This window comes from Rhinoderma darwinii, chromosome 4, assembly GCF_050947455.1.
Source record: "Rhinoderma darwinii isolate aRhiDar2 chromosome 4, aRhiDar2.hap1, whole genome shotgun sequence".
Classification (NCBI taxonomy): Eukaryota; Metazoa; Chordata; class Amphibia; order Anura; family Rhinodermatidae; genus Rhinoderma; species Rhinoderma darwinii.
The window spans coordinates 398,311,525-398,327,964 of NC_134690.1; the positions used below are offsets into that span (position 1 = coordinate 398,311,525).

A 16,440-nucleotide genomic window follows, 5' to 3' on the forward strand; every position below is an offset into this window, starting at 1 on the left:
ACAATTTTGGCAACAGGCAAAAAACGAAAAGCAACACCGAGTTCTGATCAGTGACGCCGGCCCATTTACAATGCTTTGTGTAGTCTGCCGTACTACAGAGTCTAGAATTCACCTCCGGTCATATTTATGGCAAAGCCAGAAGCTCAGGTTGCCCACCATGCTTTACCCTGCAGCTCTGCTTGTTTTGATTAGCTGCTTTGTATAATCCCAAACTTAAGTATTGTTTTAAACTACAAGCAACTCTACCACCAGTGACCAAGATTATCCTGAAATGACGGCACGTAGACTGAGATCTGCGATCGGTATTCCACGAGAAATACAATGACTTTTGTTAAAGGGAAAATGTATCTAATCCTGTATTGTGCAAAAAAAAGTTAATTGGGGAAAACACTGGAGAGAATTGTGTAAATGAGCCCTTAAAGAGTAACGCCACTTTAAAAAAAACAACCTGATATGTCAGACCTATATTAGCAGTTTTGATCGGTGGGGGGTCCGGGTGCTGAAATCCTCCACTGTCACTGAAACAAAGGTGCAAAAGCGCTCAGCTGAGCACCCTACATATCCAGCTGTGATTGGCGCATCTTGTCAGGCTGAAGACAGGCTCATACATGTTATACGGTTCTGCACCTTACTTCAGCGACGGGAGGGTTTCAGCACCCGGACCCCCACCGATCAAAACTTCTGATCTGTGTCTATGACAAATCAATAGTTTTTTTTAAAGTGTAAGTAAATCTCCACCGTAAAACAGAATTAGTTTTTTAGGCCGAAGATCCCGTGCTGGTTAATTACATAAAGCTAGAAGTTAAATGATAAAATTGTCTGCCTACATCCACCACTAGGGGGAGCTCACGGCTTACGTTATTTCCCTTGTGTTATGTTTTGTTTATTTCTCCAGTCAAAAATTCTGCTGGTTGCCTTCGGAAACCGTGAAGTGGCGCTAAACTGTTGTCGGTCTGTCATGTGACTAGCTTGTTCTAACCCACAATGCACTGCTTCATTATGACTACAGAATTATCAGGAGATGCAGTTTTGGATGTGACTGGAAAGAAAAAAATGAAAGGTTACAGATCTTTAACCTTCTCTCATCTACGGGTCACACCCAGAAAAATATCCCCCAAAGTCTTTAGGGAATGTGCACACACACTAATTACGTCCGTAATTGACGGACGTATTTCGGCTGCAAGTCCCGGACCGAACTCACTGCAGGGAGCCGGGCTTCTAGAATCATAGTTATGTACGATGCTAGGAGTCCCTGCCTCACTGCAGGACAACTGTCCCGTACTGTAAACATGATTATACTACGGGACAGTTGTCCGGCAGCGAGGCAGGGACTCCTAGCATCGTACATAAGTATGACGCTAGGAGCCCGGCTCCCTGCACTGTATTCGGTCCGGGACTTGCGGCCGAAATACGTCCGTCAATTACGGACGTAATTAGTGTGTGTGCACATACCCTTACTATCGCAGCTACTGACAGAAATCTATATATGAAAAAAAACATGGCATCAGGTTTTTTTTTGTTTTTTTTTAATTTTTCAACCTTTTTTTTTTTGTATAGCATTAATTGTAAAAACAAAAAATACCAGCATCGTGATTATAAATATATTAACAGATAAAATGACATCTCGATTGTAACAAACACAAAGAAAAAAATAATATTATTTTGCAGAGTCTGCGCAAAGCACAATACGTGGATTTATACAACGCAGGAAAGGGGGAGGGGCGTCAGAATACTTTGGTGGGAGGAACGGTGACAAAAAAACCAAAAACCTGATAATAAATAAATAAATACAAACAAAGCAGATGGATGTAAAATACAATGACCTACATGCAAGGGGTGCGGAGCGTGGCCCGAACGTTCTTAAATGTGATACGCAGTTTTACGGGAGGATCTTGGTTGCGTCCCAGATTTTGACAGTATCTTTTATTTAATTTTTTGCGGTCAGACAGGAGATATTACTGGGCGGTCAGCAAGAACGAGGCCTATCAAATGCCCCTTTGGTATATTATAGGCACAGGAAAGTTGCATGAAGCGCCACCAAGTGGTCAATAGTCAGTATTACAGATGAATATTCTTCAAGCAGCATCTAAAGCAGCTCAGTTGGGCTCCCTGGGCTACTGGAAATGGCAAAATGGCCACCAGATCTCTATTTATGGATCCAAAACTTACTTTTTTTTTTTTTCAGTGTGTTTATTATTAATCATAGTGGAACAAGTGATTAATCAGCTGCCTAAATAAAATCCTCAGTCTCCTTTCTGCTTCCAAGCAAAATGCTCAGCCATGTTCATGTAATTGACAACTCCACCTATGCCACCCCCTTGAAATATAAACTACACCGGCGTTTTTATACCATCCTACGTAATAGCCGTCAGTCTTACTAGTAAGACTGCGCAACCAAAAAAACACCCGTGTAGCTTAAATCCTTGATACCTCATTGAAAAGGCTTTATCACTATTATTATTATTATTATGTAACTATTCCTCCTAATAAAACCTAAAACAATCTTAACCTTCCTAGTTATTCTCAAAGCTTGTACTTACACCTAGCAGCCAGCAGGTGCCACTGTTCCCCTATAGTTAACCATTCAAACGCAACAGTGACATCTGCTGGCAAAAGGGAGTATTGCCTCCATTAAAATTTCCTCTCATCCATATGCAATGAGTTATGCATATAGACTTTATAATCAGAAAGTTCAACCATTGTGAACTGTAAACAATCATTGAATATACGAAATATAACCATTATTAGTAACGGGTCAGAGGTCTCTTGTATCGGCGGGAGGGCGGCAAGCAACATAATTTCCTGAGAAATTAAATATTCATGTGGAATGGTAAATATCAGTGATGTGATGCCTTTAAGTAATGGCCGCACCTCGGTGATGCAAAACAAGATGGCGGCCGCAGATCACTGATGACGTAAAAACAACGGTAGTGGGAAAAAGGAGTATAACCTGGTAATGTCCGTGTGAAGCAAAACGTGAAGATTATGTGATTGTACGGGACGCCGTCTGTTCCGTTCAGCTGGTTTATCCCATATCAATGATGAACGCAAACAATCGATCATTAAAATGACGTAATATCTCTTTAAATAAGCCTCTATTCTCCGCGGAATACGCCATTCTTCTATATACATATGCAATGTACTATTTAGATTAAACTCTGATTTGTAGTAAAATACGTTATTGATGACGCGAGCTGACGGCGGCGGATTGACATTCAATGTGCGGTCGCACACCGGACGTGTCCTCCCGACTTCTTCTCACCCCCCTCCCCCTGAGCCTCCACAATGGTTCATTCCGTGTCCCCCATCTTCAGCTCATTGCCGTCATTTGTGGCGATGGATTTCGTAGCACAGAAACCGCTTGTAAACCACACGAAACGTGACCAATCCTATAATGTGGCACGTCTGTCCGCGGACGCGCTGCTCGCCGGAGGCAATGCGGTGCTGCAATGGCGGATGGAGTATCCTGTTGGCCGTTCCTGACCAGTCCGGAGCAGCTGGGTAGAAGACGGGACCGGGCGGGGGAGGAGCGGAGTGCAGCGGGAAGGGGCGAGAACGTTCATGCGTCCCAGCTGACGTGGTCCGAGCTCTCTAAGGAACTGCTCTTGGTCTTGTGGGGTGACACCGGGCTCGGGGGGCTGCTTAGGTTGGAGCTATTCGAGGCTGTTGAATGTCTTGGCGAATCTGAATCCTGAGGATCAATAATAACAGAACGGGTTTAACCTTTGAACACAACACACAGATAATTCTGTTACTGGGGGTGCCCCAAAAATGACTGGTCATTGGATTCTGACTAATGGGAAGACAAACGAATCCCCTCTCTAGTCACATCCAGAGCTGCATAGAATCTGTCAGCACAGTGCTGACCGATACCCCTCTAATGTCACTGCATTGTGGGAGATGTGGTGTTTTGTCTATATAAGACTAACAAACATCCAGGTGTAAACACTACATCTCCCACAATGCACTACTAGAGCCAATTGTATAAGACAATGAAGCAGAGGTGGGTAGCAGTGAGGTCAGGCAACCGGAAAGCTAATAAGAAACTAACAGAATTTTGAAAGCGGCTCTGGATGTGACTGGAGTATAAGATTTGAACAGGACAAGGTAAATGAAGAAACGTATATATATATATATATAGCGAGGACGGTGACTTATTGGTCTCACCTCTCGTTCATAGTCTCGAGCTGGTGCGTCACTCCCTTGGTCAGGTCCTCCAGAAGACAACGAGCCGTCAGATGGGGATGTCATGGGCTGTCTCTTTGCTCCGTAGCTGCCACCGGAGAGTTCTCGCCGTAAAGCGCTGCCGTTCTGCGACGACCCTGCAATGTAAACGATGTTATCAGCATGACCATGTATATTCCATATGATGTTTACTGCCCCCCGGGATCATTTCTACAGCCCCCCCCCCCCGACATACTACGGAATCCAATGTGAAGTAATGGAACAACTTCAAGGAACACGGGGTATTTAAAGGCGTATTACAGATTCAGAAAATAAAGCTTATTCTTTGTATAACGAAATGTGACACAATTTTCCTATATACTTTGCGTATCAATTCCTCAGTTTTCAATATCTCTGCTTGCTGCCATTTAATAGGAATCTTTATTGTTTACTTTCGGGGGATAACAACCTGTCCCAGCCATGCTATATACGACGTATTATAAAAGGTCATCTCAGCTAGAGTGTTTCTAGGGCAAGATACGGCCGACATAACGGGCGCCATTGTACAGGGGACCTTAAAGGGACGCTACACCTATATTTGATCGCCCCACCGTACGCAACGCAGGTGAATGCAGTCTGTTGCTTGCACGGTCGCTGATACTTACGTGCAGCTAATCCGCTGCTGGCGCTCATAGAACGGCCGGGCTCCCCGCGGGACTTCGTGATTGACGGAATGCTGACAGAGCCGCTGAACATCGTCCGACTATCCTGGGTCCGGAGGTTCTGTACAGGGCAGAGAGGGGACATTGTTATGTCTCTACAAGCGTAAACTTCATAAAGAAGATGATCTAACACGATATTTATAAGCGCAGCGGACGGTAAAGCTCCAGAAGGCGGAAGCCAAGACGATCCAGACGGAAGCTTCTCTATGGGCAGATCCGACACGGAGACGTCACATGAACACGGAGACACGCGATGGTTCAATGCACAGATCGGATCATTATGGGATGACATGACGTTCCCGTGACGGAAGATGAAAAACTATACAGTGACTTCTATGTCAGAGGGTGAAACATGGCGGCCCGGAATATCAGCCCCCCTCCCCCGAGCTGTGTGGCTAAAACTGGACTTATTGCATAATGGAGGCTGGAATGGCAGTGATCAGCCTGAGGCCCGGGGATGGGACATTGTGGGGTTTCACTATAGGCACCAGAAGTGGGGAACCTGCGGAGAGGGGGTGCTGCTGCCCCCTACTGCATGAGGAGGGAGAACCTGCACGGAATTCATCACAATTGTATAGAGAGAGATTGGGGCGTCCTAGAAAGCGGGGTGCACGGTAATAATAGCAGTACCGGCCTCGGTTTACACGTGGGCTTATACCGGATTGAAATTCCATAGTGTTTAATTCTACACGTGCGCTGCAATGGGAAAAGAACAAAAATGGGAATGAAAAACGTTTTTAATGGGAGCATCACAGGTACTTTTACACTAACAAAGCATTAGCCCCACAGCCGGCGTACAGATGGAGGGTTACTTTGGACGACATAGCAATCAGGTGGAGGCATGAAAAGCAGTGATGAAGATGTTCGAGGAGCGGCGACTGGGAGGAGCGGCGACTGGGAGGGGCAGTGACTGGGAGGAGTGAGAAGTAGTGACTGGGAGGGGCAAGGAGCGGCAACTGGAAGGAGCGGTGACTGGGAGGAGAAGCGACTGGAAGGGGCAAGGAGCAGTGACTAGGAGGGGCGAGGAGCAGCGACGGAGGAGCGGTGACTGGGAGAGGCGAGGAGCAGTGACTGGGAGGGGCGAGGAGCAGTGACTGGGAGAGGCGAGGAGCAGGGACTGGGAGGGGCGAGGAGCGGTGACTGGGAGAGGCGAGGAGCAGTGACTGGGAGGGGCGAGGAGCGGTGACTGGGAGAGGCAAGGAGCAGTGACTGGGAGGGGCGAGGAGCAGTGACTGGGAGGGGCGAGGAGCAGGGACTGGGAGGGGCGAGGAGCAGTGACTAGGAGGGGCGAGGAGCAGTGACTGTAAGGAGCGAGGAGCAGTGACTGGGAGGAGCAGTGACTGTAAGGAGCGAGGAGCAGTGACTGGGAGGGGCGAGGAGCAGTGACTGGGAGGGGCGAGGAGCAGTGACTGGGAGGGGCGAGGAGCAGTGACTGGGAGGGGCGAGGAGCAGTGACTAGGAGGGGCGAGGAGCAGTGACTGGGAGGAGCGAGGAGCAGCGACTGGAAGGAGCGAGGAGCAGTGACTGGGAGGAGCGAGGAGCAGTGACTTGGAGGAGCGAGGATCAGTAACTGGGAGGAGCGAGGAGCAGCGACTGGGAGGAGCGAGGAGCAGCGACTGGGAGGAGCAGTGACTGGGAGGAGCAGTGACTGGGAGGAGCGAGGAGCAGCGACTGGGAGGAGCAGTGACTGGGAGGAGCAGTGACTTGGAGGAGCGAGGAGCAGTAACTGGGAGGAGTGAGGAGCAGGGACTGGGAGGAGCGAGGAGCAGCGACTGGGAGGAGCAGTGACTTGGAGGAGCGAGGAGCAGTAACTGGGAGGAGTGAGGAGCAGGGACTGGGAGGAGCGAGGAGCAGTGACTGGGAGGAGCAGCGACTGGGAGGAGCGAGGAGCAGGGACTGAGTCCTTAGAAATGATGACATGGAGGCGTGAGGGCAGTGACGGAGATGTGTGAGGAGAAATGTGATGGAGCTATGCAAAGCAGAAACGTAGAATATTGAAAAGCAAGGATCAGGAGTCATAAGAAGCGGTGACATGGAGTCAGGCACACCACACAGGTTAGTACAGCGAAGGGGCACGGCTGTGCATACCCTGTGAGAGCCAGGGGTAGTGCTGAGAGACGGGGAGGAGTAGGAGGAGGTGGCAGGGTGTACGGGATCGGAGGACAGAAAGTTTTCAGCAGAATTTGCAGTCATGTGATACACGTGCTCAAAGTTGCTTGGAGTGGAGATCAGGCTGGAGTGATGGCGGAGGGGGGATGGATTAGGGGACCTGAACTAGTAAAAAGACAGAATAAAGAAGACACAATCAACTCAGAGGACGTCTCCAGTGTCACCAGTAACAACGTTCTCTGAAGAAGCTCCATTAGACAAAAGCTACAACGCAGATCTCTCCTCGTGGCAGCAACAAGCAGATCAGCAGCACAAATCTCTCCTGTCCTGATCGTTTGTTACAATGTATCAATGCAGGTAAAACGTATCGGCCAGGAGTTCCGCTCACAGAGAATTGTCTATGCTGGATACAACTGTAGCAAACCCTCAGTTGTAAAAAGTATTAAGTCTGTACAGGTCTTCAGCCTCTGGATATAAACAAGGTTCCAATTACTGACATAAAGCAGAGATCTTGAACTTGGAATTGAAACACAAAGTATATTAGAAAGATGCAGAACTTTTCATTGACAGACGGTCCTTCTCGCAGCGCTCCCCACAAATCTCCTTTTTAGTTAAATGTCAGGGATAGTAAATAACTCCAAAATCTGGTCCCAGGACTTTTAGCACCCACTATTTTAACCCTTTAGGAAGTGTTCACACAGGGCGGATACGCTGCATTAAAGCACACAGCATATCTGCCCTGTGTGCCGCAGGGAATTCCGGCTGAAAAACCGCACCAAATTTTGGTGCAGTTTTTCAACCAGAACGTCGGCTGCGGAAAAATGCACCTGCAAAAAAAAAAAAAAAAAAAAATCTTTATACTTCGGTATCCATGGCTGCGGGTCTGTCCGCCACCTGTCCCCCTGGAATAATGTTTGCAGCCTGTGATTGGCTGCAGCGGTCACATGGGAGGAAACGTCACAAAGAAACACAGAATTCTGGGTAAGTATAAGATTTTTTTTTTATTTCCGAGTTGCGTTTTTTGTGGCAGAATTGTTGCGATTCCGTCGCAAAAAAACGCAACATCTGCTATTTGTTGCGGCAATTACGCAAATACAATTTCCATAATGCAGATCAATTTCTGAGCGTTTTTTCCGCGGATCATTTACGCAGCGCGGGGAGATTTGTTCTCTCCTCCACTTTGCTGCTACTGTATTATGTTACTGTAGTATTGACGCTACGTGTGAACTGACCCTTATAGCGATCTTTTCTATGACCTTGTATATAGGGGAACCGGATGACATGTCTTTTTTCATCTTTATATACGATGTAAAGATCCCGTCTCATAACAAAGAAGTTGCCATATAATAGAACCGTAATAATGCAAGATTTGTCACATCAGCACTTTTTATGTCAGGGACCATTGTAGGACTCTGCAGGGACCATTGTAGGATCCTGCAGGGACCATTGTAGGATCCTGCAGGGACCCGCTCCAAAAATAAACGCTAACATAGAAAATCAGAAATGTTGTTAGTACAGCAAAATTCCTTTAATCGGGCGTCAATAGGACCTGACAGGTGCCGGATTATCAGACGAGCACAGAAAAAAATGATATAAATCTCACTGATAAGAGAACCTGCAGGAAGAGAGACCAGGAGACGACACTAACAAATCTGCCGCAATCACTTTAAGTCTTAATTAGTGGTTAACCCTTAAAATATTAGATTATCTTGCAGATTTAGTGGATTATTAGATGCCGGATTAAAGGAATTTTACTGCAGATGTTTTATACAGGGTGGAAATCAAATGTCAATTCATGAAGTCATCAGCACTGGTCAACACAGACACCTCCTATGTTTTGATCTGGCAGCCGCTTGTCTCTCACCATAGGTAAATCTTTCAGTATTTGGATACCGTCTCCGGGCCCCATGTGTGCTATGTGGTTGAAGTTTGTCGGGTTGGAAATGAGTTTGTTTCTCATTTCTGGGTCTCGTAACATCTCCCTGTAAGATAGAAACGTTCAGTGAAGACACCGCGCGGCTGACAGTGAAGGGGAACAGGGTGTAGGGTATGTCCACCTGCGAGCAGCATATTATAAGTTATATTTAGTATGAATATAAATAATCTAATAAATCATCAGCAGTTTTACAGCCTTTTTTATACCTCAGAGCTGCATTCACAGTTCTGCTGCATTGCTATAGGAAACAGTAAACAAGCTTGTTGGCAGAAACTCCAACATCTTAGCTGAGCTTCTATAATCCAGGGGCAGTAATTTTGTTCTACATAAGATTACTGTACAGTGCCTGGTGTAAAAATGACACTTTCCAAAATTCAAATCACCAGACCAAGCTCAATGCAGACACTGAACAAGCAGGGAATGCTGGGAGATTTCAGCCCTGAAAACTTGCAGAATAGTGAGTGCAGCTCTGGAGTATAATACAGGATGTAACTCAGGATTAGTACAGGGTAAGTAATGTAATGTATGTGCACAGTGACTGCACCAGCAGAATAGTGAGTGCAGCTCTGGAGTATAATACAGGATGTAACTCAGGATCAGTACAGGATAAGTAATGTATGTACACAGTGACTCCACCAGCAAAATAGTGAGTGCAGCTCTGGAGAATAGTACAGTATGTAACTCAGGATCAGTACAGGATAAGTAATGTAATGTATGTACACAGTGACTCCACCAGCAGAATAGTAAGTGCAGCTCTGGAGTATAATACAGGATGTAACTCAGGATCAGTACAGGATAAGTAATTTAATGTATGTACACAGTCACTCCACCAGCAGAATAGTGAGTGCTGCTCTGGAGTATAATACAGGATGTAACTCAGGATCAGTACAGGATAAGTAATGTAATGTATGTACACAGTGACTCCACTAGCAGAATAGTGAGTGCAGCTCTGGAGTATAATACAGGATGTAACTCAGGATCAGTACAGGATAAGTAATGTAATGTATGTACACAGTCACTCCACCAGCAGAATAGTGAGTGCTGCTCTGGAGTATAATACAGGATGTAACTCAGGATCAGTACAGGATAAGTAATGTAATGTATGTACACAGTGACTCCACTAGCAGAATAGTGAGTGCAGCTCTGGAGTATAATACAGGATATAACTCAGGATCAGTACAGGATAAGTAATGTAATGTATGTACATAGTGACTCCACCAGCAGAATAGTGAGTGCAGCTCTGGAGAATAATACAGGATGTAACTCAGGATCAGTACAGGATAAGTAATGTAATGTATGTACACAGTCACTCCACCAGCAGAATAGTGAGTGCAGCTCTGGAGAATAATACAGGATGTAACTCAGGATCAGTACAGGATAAGTAATGTAATGTATGTACACAGTGACTCCAGCAGAATAGTGAGTGCAGCTCTGGAGTATAATACAGGATGTAACTCCGGATCAGTAGAAGATAAGTAATGTAATGTATGTACACAGTGTCTTCACCAGCAGAATAGTGAGTGCAGCTCTGGAGTATAATACAGGTTGTAACTCAGGATCAGTACAGGATAAGTAATGTAATGTATGTACACAGTGACTCCACCAGCAGAATAGTGAGTGCAGCTCTGGAGTATCATACAGGATGTAACTCAGGATTAGTACAGGATAAGTAATGTAATGTATGTACACAGTGACTCCACCAGCAGAATAGTGAGTGCAGCTCTGGAGTATAATACAGGATATAACTCAGGATCAGTACAGGATAAGTAATGTAATGTATGTACACAGTGATTCTACCAGCAGAATAGTGAGTGCAGCTCTGGAGTATAATACAGGATGTAACTCAGGATCAGTACAGGATAAGTAATGTAATGTATGTACACAGTGACTCCACCAGCAGAATAGTGATGGCAGCTCCGGAGTATAATACAGGATGTAACTCAGGATCAGTACAGGATAAGTAATGTAATGTATGTACACAGTGACTCCACCAGCAGAATAGTGAGTGCAGCTCTGGAGTATAATACAGGATATAACTCAGGATCAGTACAGGATAAGTAATGTAATGTATGTACACAGTGATTCTACCAGCAGAATAGTGAGTGCAGCTCTGGAGTATAATACAGGATGTAACTCAGGATCAGTACAGGATAAGTAATGTAATGTATGTACACAGTGACTCCACCAGCAGAATAGTGATGGCAGCTCCGGAGTATAATACAAGATGTAATGGTGGCTATACTGATAACTGTGTGACAACGCATACAATAAATATTATTGCAACCCTGAATACATGGGGTGGGAGCAAGTAGAGGGGGAGAAGGAGTGAAATAACACATGACTGCAGGATCAGACCACACAGGGTTTGTTAGTAGTCCGGAACCATGGAGACACAAAGATATGCATAAGAGCTGCATACACAAAACGGTAGGACATTTTTAATCAAGGCTATTTTCAAGATGTGCTTCATTTTTAGTTTTAGAAGCACTGGGCCAATAAAAACTGTTTTCCATGACCACTCGCTGGAGATCGCCCGCTTTTTGTCAGAATAAAGATTTTGCCTTTTAATTGACTGGTGCTGGATCGTTCATCTATTGTTTGAATTAAGAAAAAATGGTTGCAAAAAAAACCCAGAGAGGTGACATTTGCACTTTAAGGGGTTTCCTACCTCCTCTGCTGCATCCTCTCCTCCTCCGGCACGCGGAAGGAGTACCTCCGTTTGTTGTTGATATTTCTCACCATTTGCTTCCGACTATTGTCTGACGTCTCGGGAACAACCAGCTCGTCCCCTTCTAAAAAACGAAGTCAAATAAAGTCAGAGGTGACATGAATCGCATCGACTCTTCTGCCCGGAATGAAGTGTTAAGCTGGAAGTGGGCACAAATGGTTTTCCCCATTACCTCCTGGCCCCATTGTTTTATATATCCCGGCAGAATTTATCAGTAAGGCCGGGTTCGCACAGAGTTTTTTGCAGGAGGAAAATGTGCCTTAAAATTGAGTGCCGCGGGCATAAAACGCAGCGAAACGCGCTTTCTCTGCCTCCCATTGATGTCAATGGGAGGTCAGAGGCGTAAACACCCGAAGATAGGGCATGTCGCTTCTTTCAAATCAATGGGAGGCATTTTCGGCCATTTTTTGGTGCGTTTTGCGGCGTCAAAAAAAAACTCTGTGCGAACTGGCCCTAAGAAGTAAGAAGCACATTTTATATCCTAAGCTCTAATTATTATCATGTCCATAAATAAAACACTTACCGGCCATTTTATTCTTGAAATATATAAGTCGTATTGTTTCCAATCCCAGGAGATTGAGGGAACCTTCTGCATTCAGGGGACGCACCTGAGGGGGGGGATGGGAAGAGGTTCAGTGTGGAAATATCACATAGAGAGGCGGGGAGAATGGTTTGTTAAAGGGTAACAAACATGTCAGAAGTTTTGATCGGAGGGGGTCCGAGCACGGAGACCCCCCCCCCCCCGATCGCTAAAACGAAGTTACAGGAGCGCTGTGAGCGGTGTATGGACTCTCTACTAACCCTGTACACCGCTCCGAGGAACGGCGATCAGAAATGAAGCAGCACAGCGTCACTCAAGCGGTTCTGCCGCTTCGTTTGAGTGATCGGTGGGGGTCACAGCGCTCGGACCCTCACTGATCGAATCTTCTGACATGTCAAAAAGTTCTTTGTATATTTTAGAGGCACCATGAATTTTGATAGATTTTTTTTTCCGTGTGTCATAGTTTTTTTTTCCGTTTCGTTCTCATGGCGCTCAACGTGCGGTATTAATTGCATCGTCACTTTACTCTGTAGGTCAGTGCGATTACAGCGATACCAAATTTGTATATATTTTTTATTTCTTTTTATGTTTTACTAATTTGACACAATGAAAACACTTTTTAAAAGAAAAAAAATAATCCTTTGTTTCTGTTTTGCCGCCTCCTGAGAGTCATAACTTTTTTTTTTCTTCGATGGATCGGAGTGAGGGTTTGTTTTTTGTGGGATGAGATACAATTTCAGGGATATATTTTTGGGGAACATATATCTTTTTAATCACTTTTTATTCATTTGTTTTGTTTTTTCCTTTTAAAAAAATGTGTAAACATTTATTTTTTATTTAGTCCCACTAAGACTGTAGACCTGGGGGCCTCCATTAGGCATCAGGGTGCCATGACAATCCACGCCCCCCCCCCTTAGATTGCGTCGTGCTGGGGAGAGGGTGCGATGGATTGAACCCCCTACCTCTGTCTAATCATTTAGCTACAACGGTCCCTATTGTTCACGGAATCTAAGGGGGGTAAACTGATAGGGATCGGAGTTATCTCGTGGCATCAGGGTGTCAGCAGTGAGTTAAAGCTGACACCCGCTGCTAATGCGCAGCCTCATTATTGCGCTGTACAAATACGGCGGGTTTGGGAAGTACTAAAGCGCCATAAACGCTTAAACTAGCAGGTGCTAAAAGCTCCCTCTACGGCGGCATCCACCAGTATACTGCGCCTGGCATCCAGCTGAAAGGACATTTGGGAGGAGCATTGCTAGGAGCCCCCTGTCTCTCTGCTGCTCTCAGCCAATGAGCAATGCTGAAAACTTTCCAATTGATGCTAAGTGGCTGACAGACAGATGCTCCTCCCAAATGTCCTTTTCAGTTGAATGCCAAGTACGTCATACAGCCCCATGTTTCCAGGAGGTGTAATGTGGGGGCACTTTTGTGAAGTTAGAATTGTTGTATCACGGGTGAACTGTTACCTTCTTAAGGGGAATGGTCTGAATCCACTCCATGGAATTAATGTCGTAGACGTCGACTGCGTTTTCACTGTACACGGAGAGGTACGGGGCGTTGTAGCCTGCAAATAGAAGGAAGCGGTCAGGAAGCAATAGACAAGGTCAATAATAAGGCGTAGCGCCCTCCGTCCACCCCCTGTGACATGACGGGCACCGGTATACTGGGTGGTGCCCTGAACATATATAACATGCATTATATAAAAGGGAACTGTCCCTTTAAATAATTTCACACCATTTTAAGCACCGTGAGCGCTATGTACCCTCTCATTCAGCTGCCCCACAGACACACTATCTACAATATTTTCCCAGCAGCAAAAAGTTGCACGGACAAAAGGGCCACATGTGCAGAGCTGACAGACACCCATCACCCACTCCTGGCTGTAGTTGATGCCAACGATGCCGCTGCTAAATCCGGAAGAAAACGGGGGAATAGTCATGTCATAAACTATTTTGTGTTTTATAAGTGTAATGATTGTAAATCACTATGCAGAGATTTTTCTTCACATTGACAAATGAAGGCGTACCGTTCGTTCACCACTAGGGGGAGTTTACAAAAAAAAAATATTTATTGTTGTATTCAATCGAAGTTCTATAAATCTGTCTACAGTGAGCACCCCCTAGTGGCGGCTGCAAGAAGACAGAACTTCTAAAAACACCTAAATGAAAATACGCTTTAAATCCAATATCGTCCCACATCCGAGGGTGAGAGGGTTGAATATGCGTTTTAAGCCATGTTGAGGGTGAGGTCACATGTCGCGGTCAAAAAGCAACACCACAGCGCCGTTTTGCAAATTGAAATGCAAATGTACGGTGAGAGGGGAATAAACCGCTCAAAGGATCGGGCATGATGAAATCCAAATGCCCGATCCTTCTCACCCATGACATCTGCCGTTAGGGCACAGCCAGGACCCCCCATACACATTAGCTGGTCGGTCGATCCCACCGATACCGGCATGTCTATAGGAACCTTATGGTGGGAGAACCTCATAAAGGAACATCTCAAAAATGAAACGTCCTTGAGTCATCCGGTCAAGTTCCCTATTCAGACATTTCTATATCTGTGTTGATATATCTAGGAAATCTGAGTGATGTTGCAAATCTTAAAAAGGATGTAATGGCCGCCATCACCCAGCTTTCCAAGAATCAGATAACTAACAAATAACCGGAGCTTCCATGGTGACAGAACAATCAGTTTGTCGTTATTGTTACAATTATTAGCCACAAACAACAATGGGGTCAGAGTTTGGCATTTAGGGCCCAAAAAAATTTGCACGACCGGACACTTACAGCACGCTGACGGAACGGCGGGCCACATGAGCTCCTGCTGCCGCGACCTCCGACCCTGGCAGTCAACATAAACCCCAACGCTGCTAAAACACAGCAGGAATTCCTTATTCGAGATCTCCACTGCGCAAATGGCGTCCGTGGGTTGTTGTGTGATGAATGAGAGCGTGTGATCGTCACCATGGAGGAGGCTGTACGGGCTCCCGTCAGCGTGTAAAGGATATCGAATAAATCCCGACTGATAGCCCACGCAGAGGCGCTCACTGAAGATGGCCATCCACTGCACGTTGCCGGGGACCTGGATCTCCTTGATCTTTTTGTGCCGGGTCTTGCTTTGGTTCAGTTCGTAGCAGAGAACCTGCCTCTTCATGGACACGCACAGACAGGTGAGGGCCCCGTGCCGCACCTGACCGGACACTATACCCTGGCAACCCTTAGTCTCCGCCAGCTTGAAGAACTCAGTCTCTCTCCCGTCTAGCGAGGCCGTGGGATAAAGCCGGACGTGGCGGTTCCTTCCCGATATGACGGCAATAAGCTGCTCGTTCGGTATAAGCTCCACCTGGTGAACCTTCTTGTTGTCTCCAACCCTCATGATCTCTATGGAAAATGTACAGATGAAGCAGCAGTTAGTGCGCCGTCTCCTATGGAATAATGTGATTAAGTGGCAGAATACGGACAAAGGGCTCAACAGCTTTTGCATTCTTTCCCTATTTTAAGGACATCATATGAGGCACCTGATTGGAAGAAGAAGCTGTCTAGTGAGGCGGCACATTATATATATATATATTACCATATAGACAACTAAAATCCTGTATTTATAAGAATTCTTCATTGATTGTTTTGCTGTTTTCACTTATTTTTCAGTTTCTTCTTACTTATTTTATTGTTGGAAACCATCAGCAAGCAGGCATGTTGACAAATCTGTTTTTAATTTAGCCCTCTTTTTCTTGAAGAATAAAAAACATTTTCAATACATTGTTTATTAGAAAAAAATCCTGTCCCGCCGGCGCCCACTGAACTGAGCAACACTGTATGTCGACAACATACCGGCGCTGAAGTCCGTCATATGGGCCCCCCCTCCCTCGCAGTCTGTGCAATGTACCGGACACCTGTACATTACACATAGAGGCTTTCCCCACCGCAGCCGTGTCACATAGATGCAGCAGGGAAAGCCTCTCTTGGGTGTCCCCTACATTGCGTGGACTGTGAGGGAGGGGGGACTATGTATGGACTTGAGCTCCGCACCAATGTTTACATGTAGCAGCTCTCCGTTCAGTGGGCGCTAAAGTACGTAAGTGGATTTTTTAACAAACATATGGAAAAGACCTTTTATTTTTCCAAGATCGGGATTATTAAAAAAAAAAAAAAATACATCCTGGAGACCCCTTTAACCCCTTAATGACCGCCGATACGTGTTTTTACGGCGGTCATTAGTGGGCTTTATTCTAGAGCGC

General features: G+C 45.7%; 1 protein-coding gene across 9 annotated transcripts in view; it reads right to left on the reverse strand.

Annotated features, from left to right (window-relative positions):
- Positions 1-1,546: 1,546 nt before the first annotated feature.
- Positions 1,547-16,440, reverse strand: part of CDC42BPA (CDC42 binding protein kinase alpha) — a 177,600-nt gene continuing 162,706 nt past the window's right edge. For 2 of the 9 annotated variants that reach the window (XM_075863428.1, XM_075863427.1), the window contains 9 exons: positions 14,990-15,583; positions 13,667-13,764; positions 12,183-12,267; positions 11,600-11,723; positions 8,860-8,977; positions 6,975-7,160; positions 4,830-4,947; positions 4,168-4,322; positions 1,548-3,691 (listed from right to left, as the gene is read on the reverse strand). In XM_075863428.1, coding sequence (XP_075719543.1) covers positions 3,560-3,691; positions 4,168-4,322; positions 4,830-4,947; positions 6,975-7,160; positions 8,860-8,977; positions 11,600-11,723; positions 12,183-12,267; positions 13,667-13,764; positions 14,990-15,583 — 1,610 coding nt within the window. In that variant the 3' untranslated portion in view covers positions 1,548-3,559. Of the gene's footprint in view, positions 3,692-4,167; positions 4,323-4,829; positions 4,948-6,974; positions 7,161-8,859; positions 8,978-11,599; positions 11,724-12,182; positions 12,268-13,666; positions 13,765-14,989; positions 15,584-16,440 lie in introns of those variants that run through there. The other 7 variants (XM_075863431.1, XM_075863429.1, XM_075863426.1 and 4 more) reach the window with 6 other exon arrangements.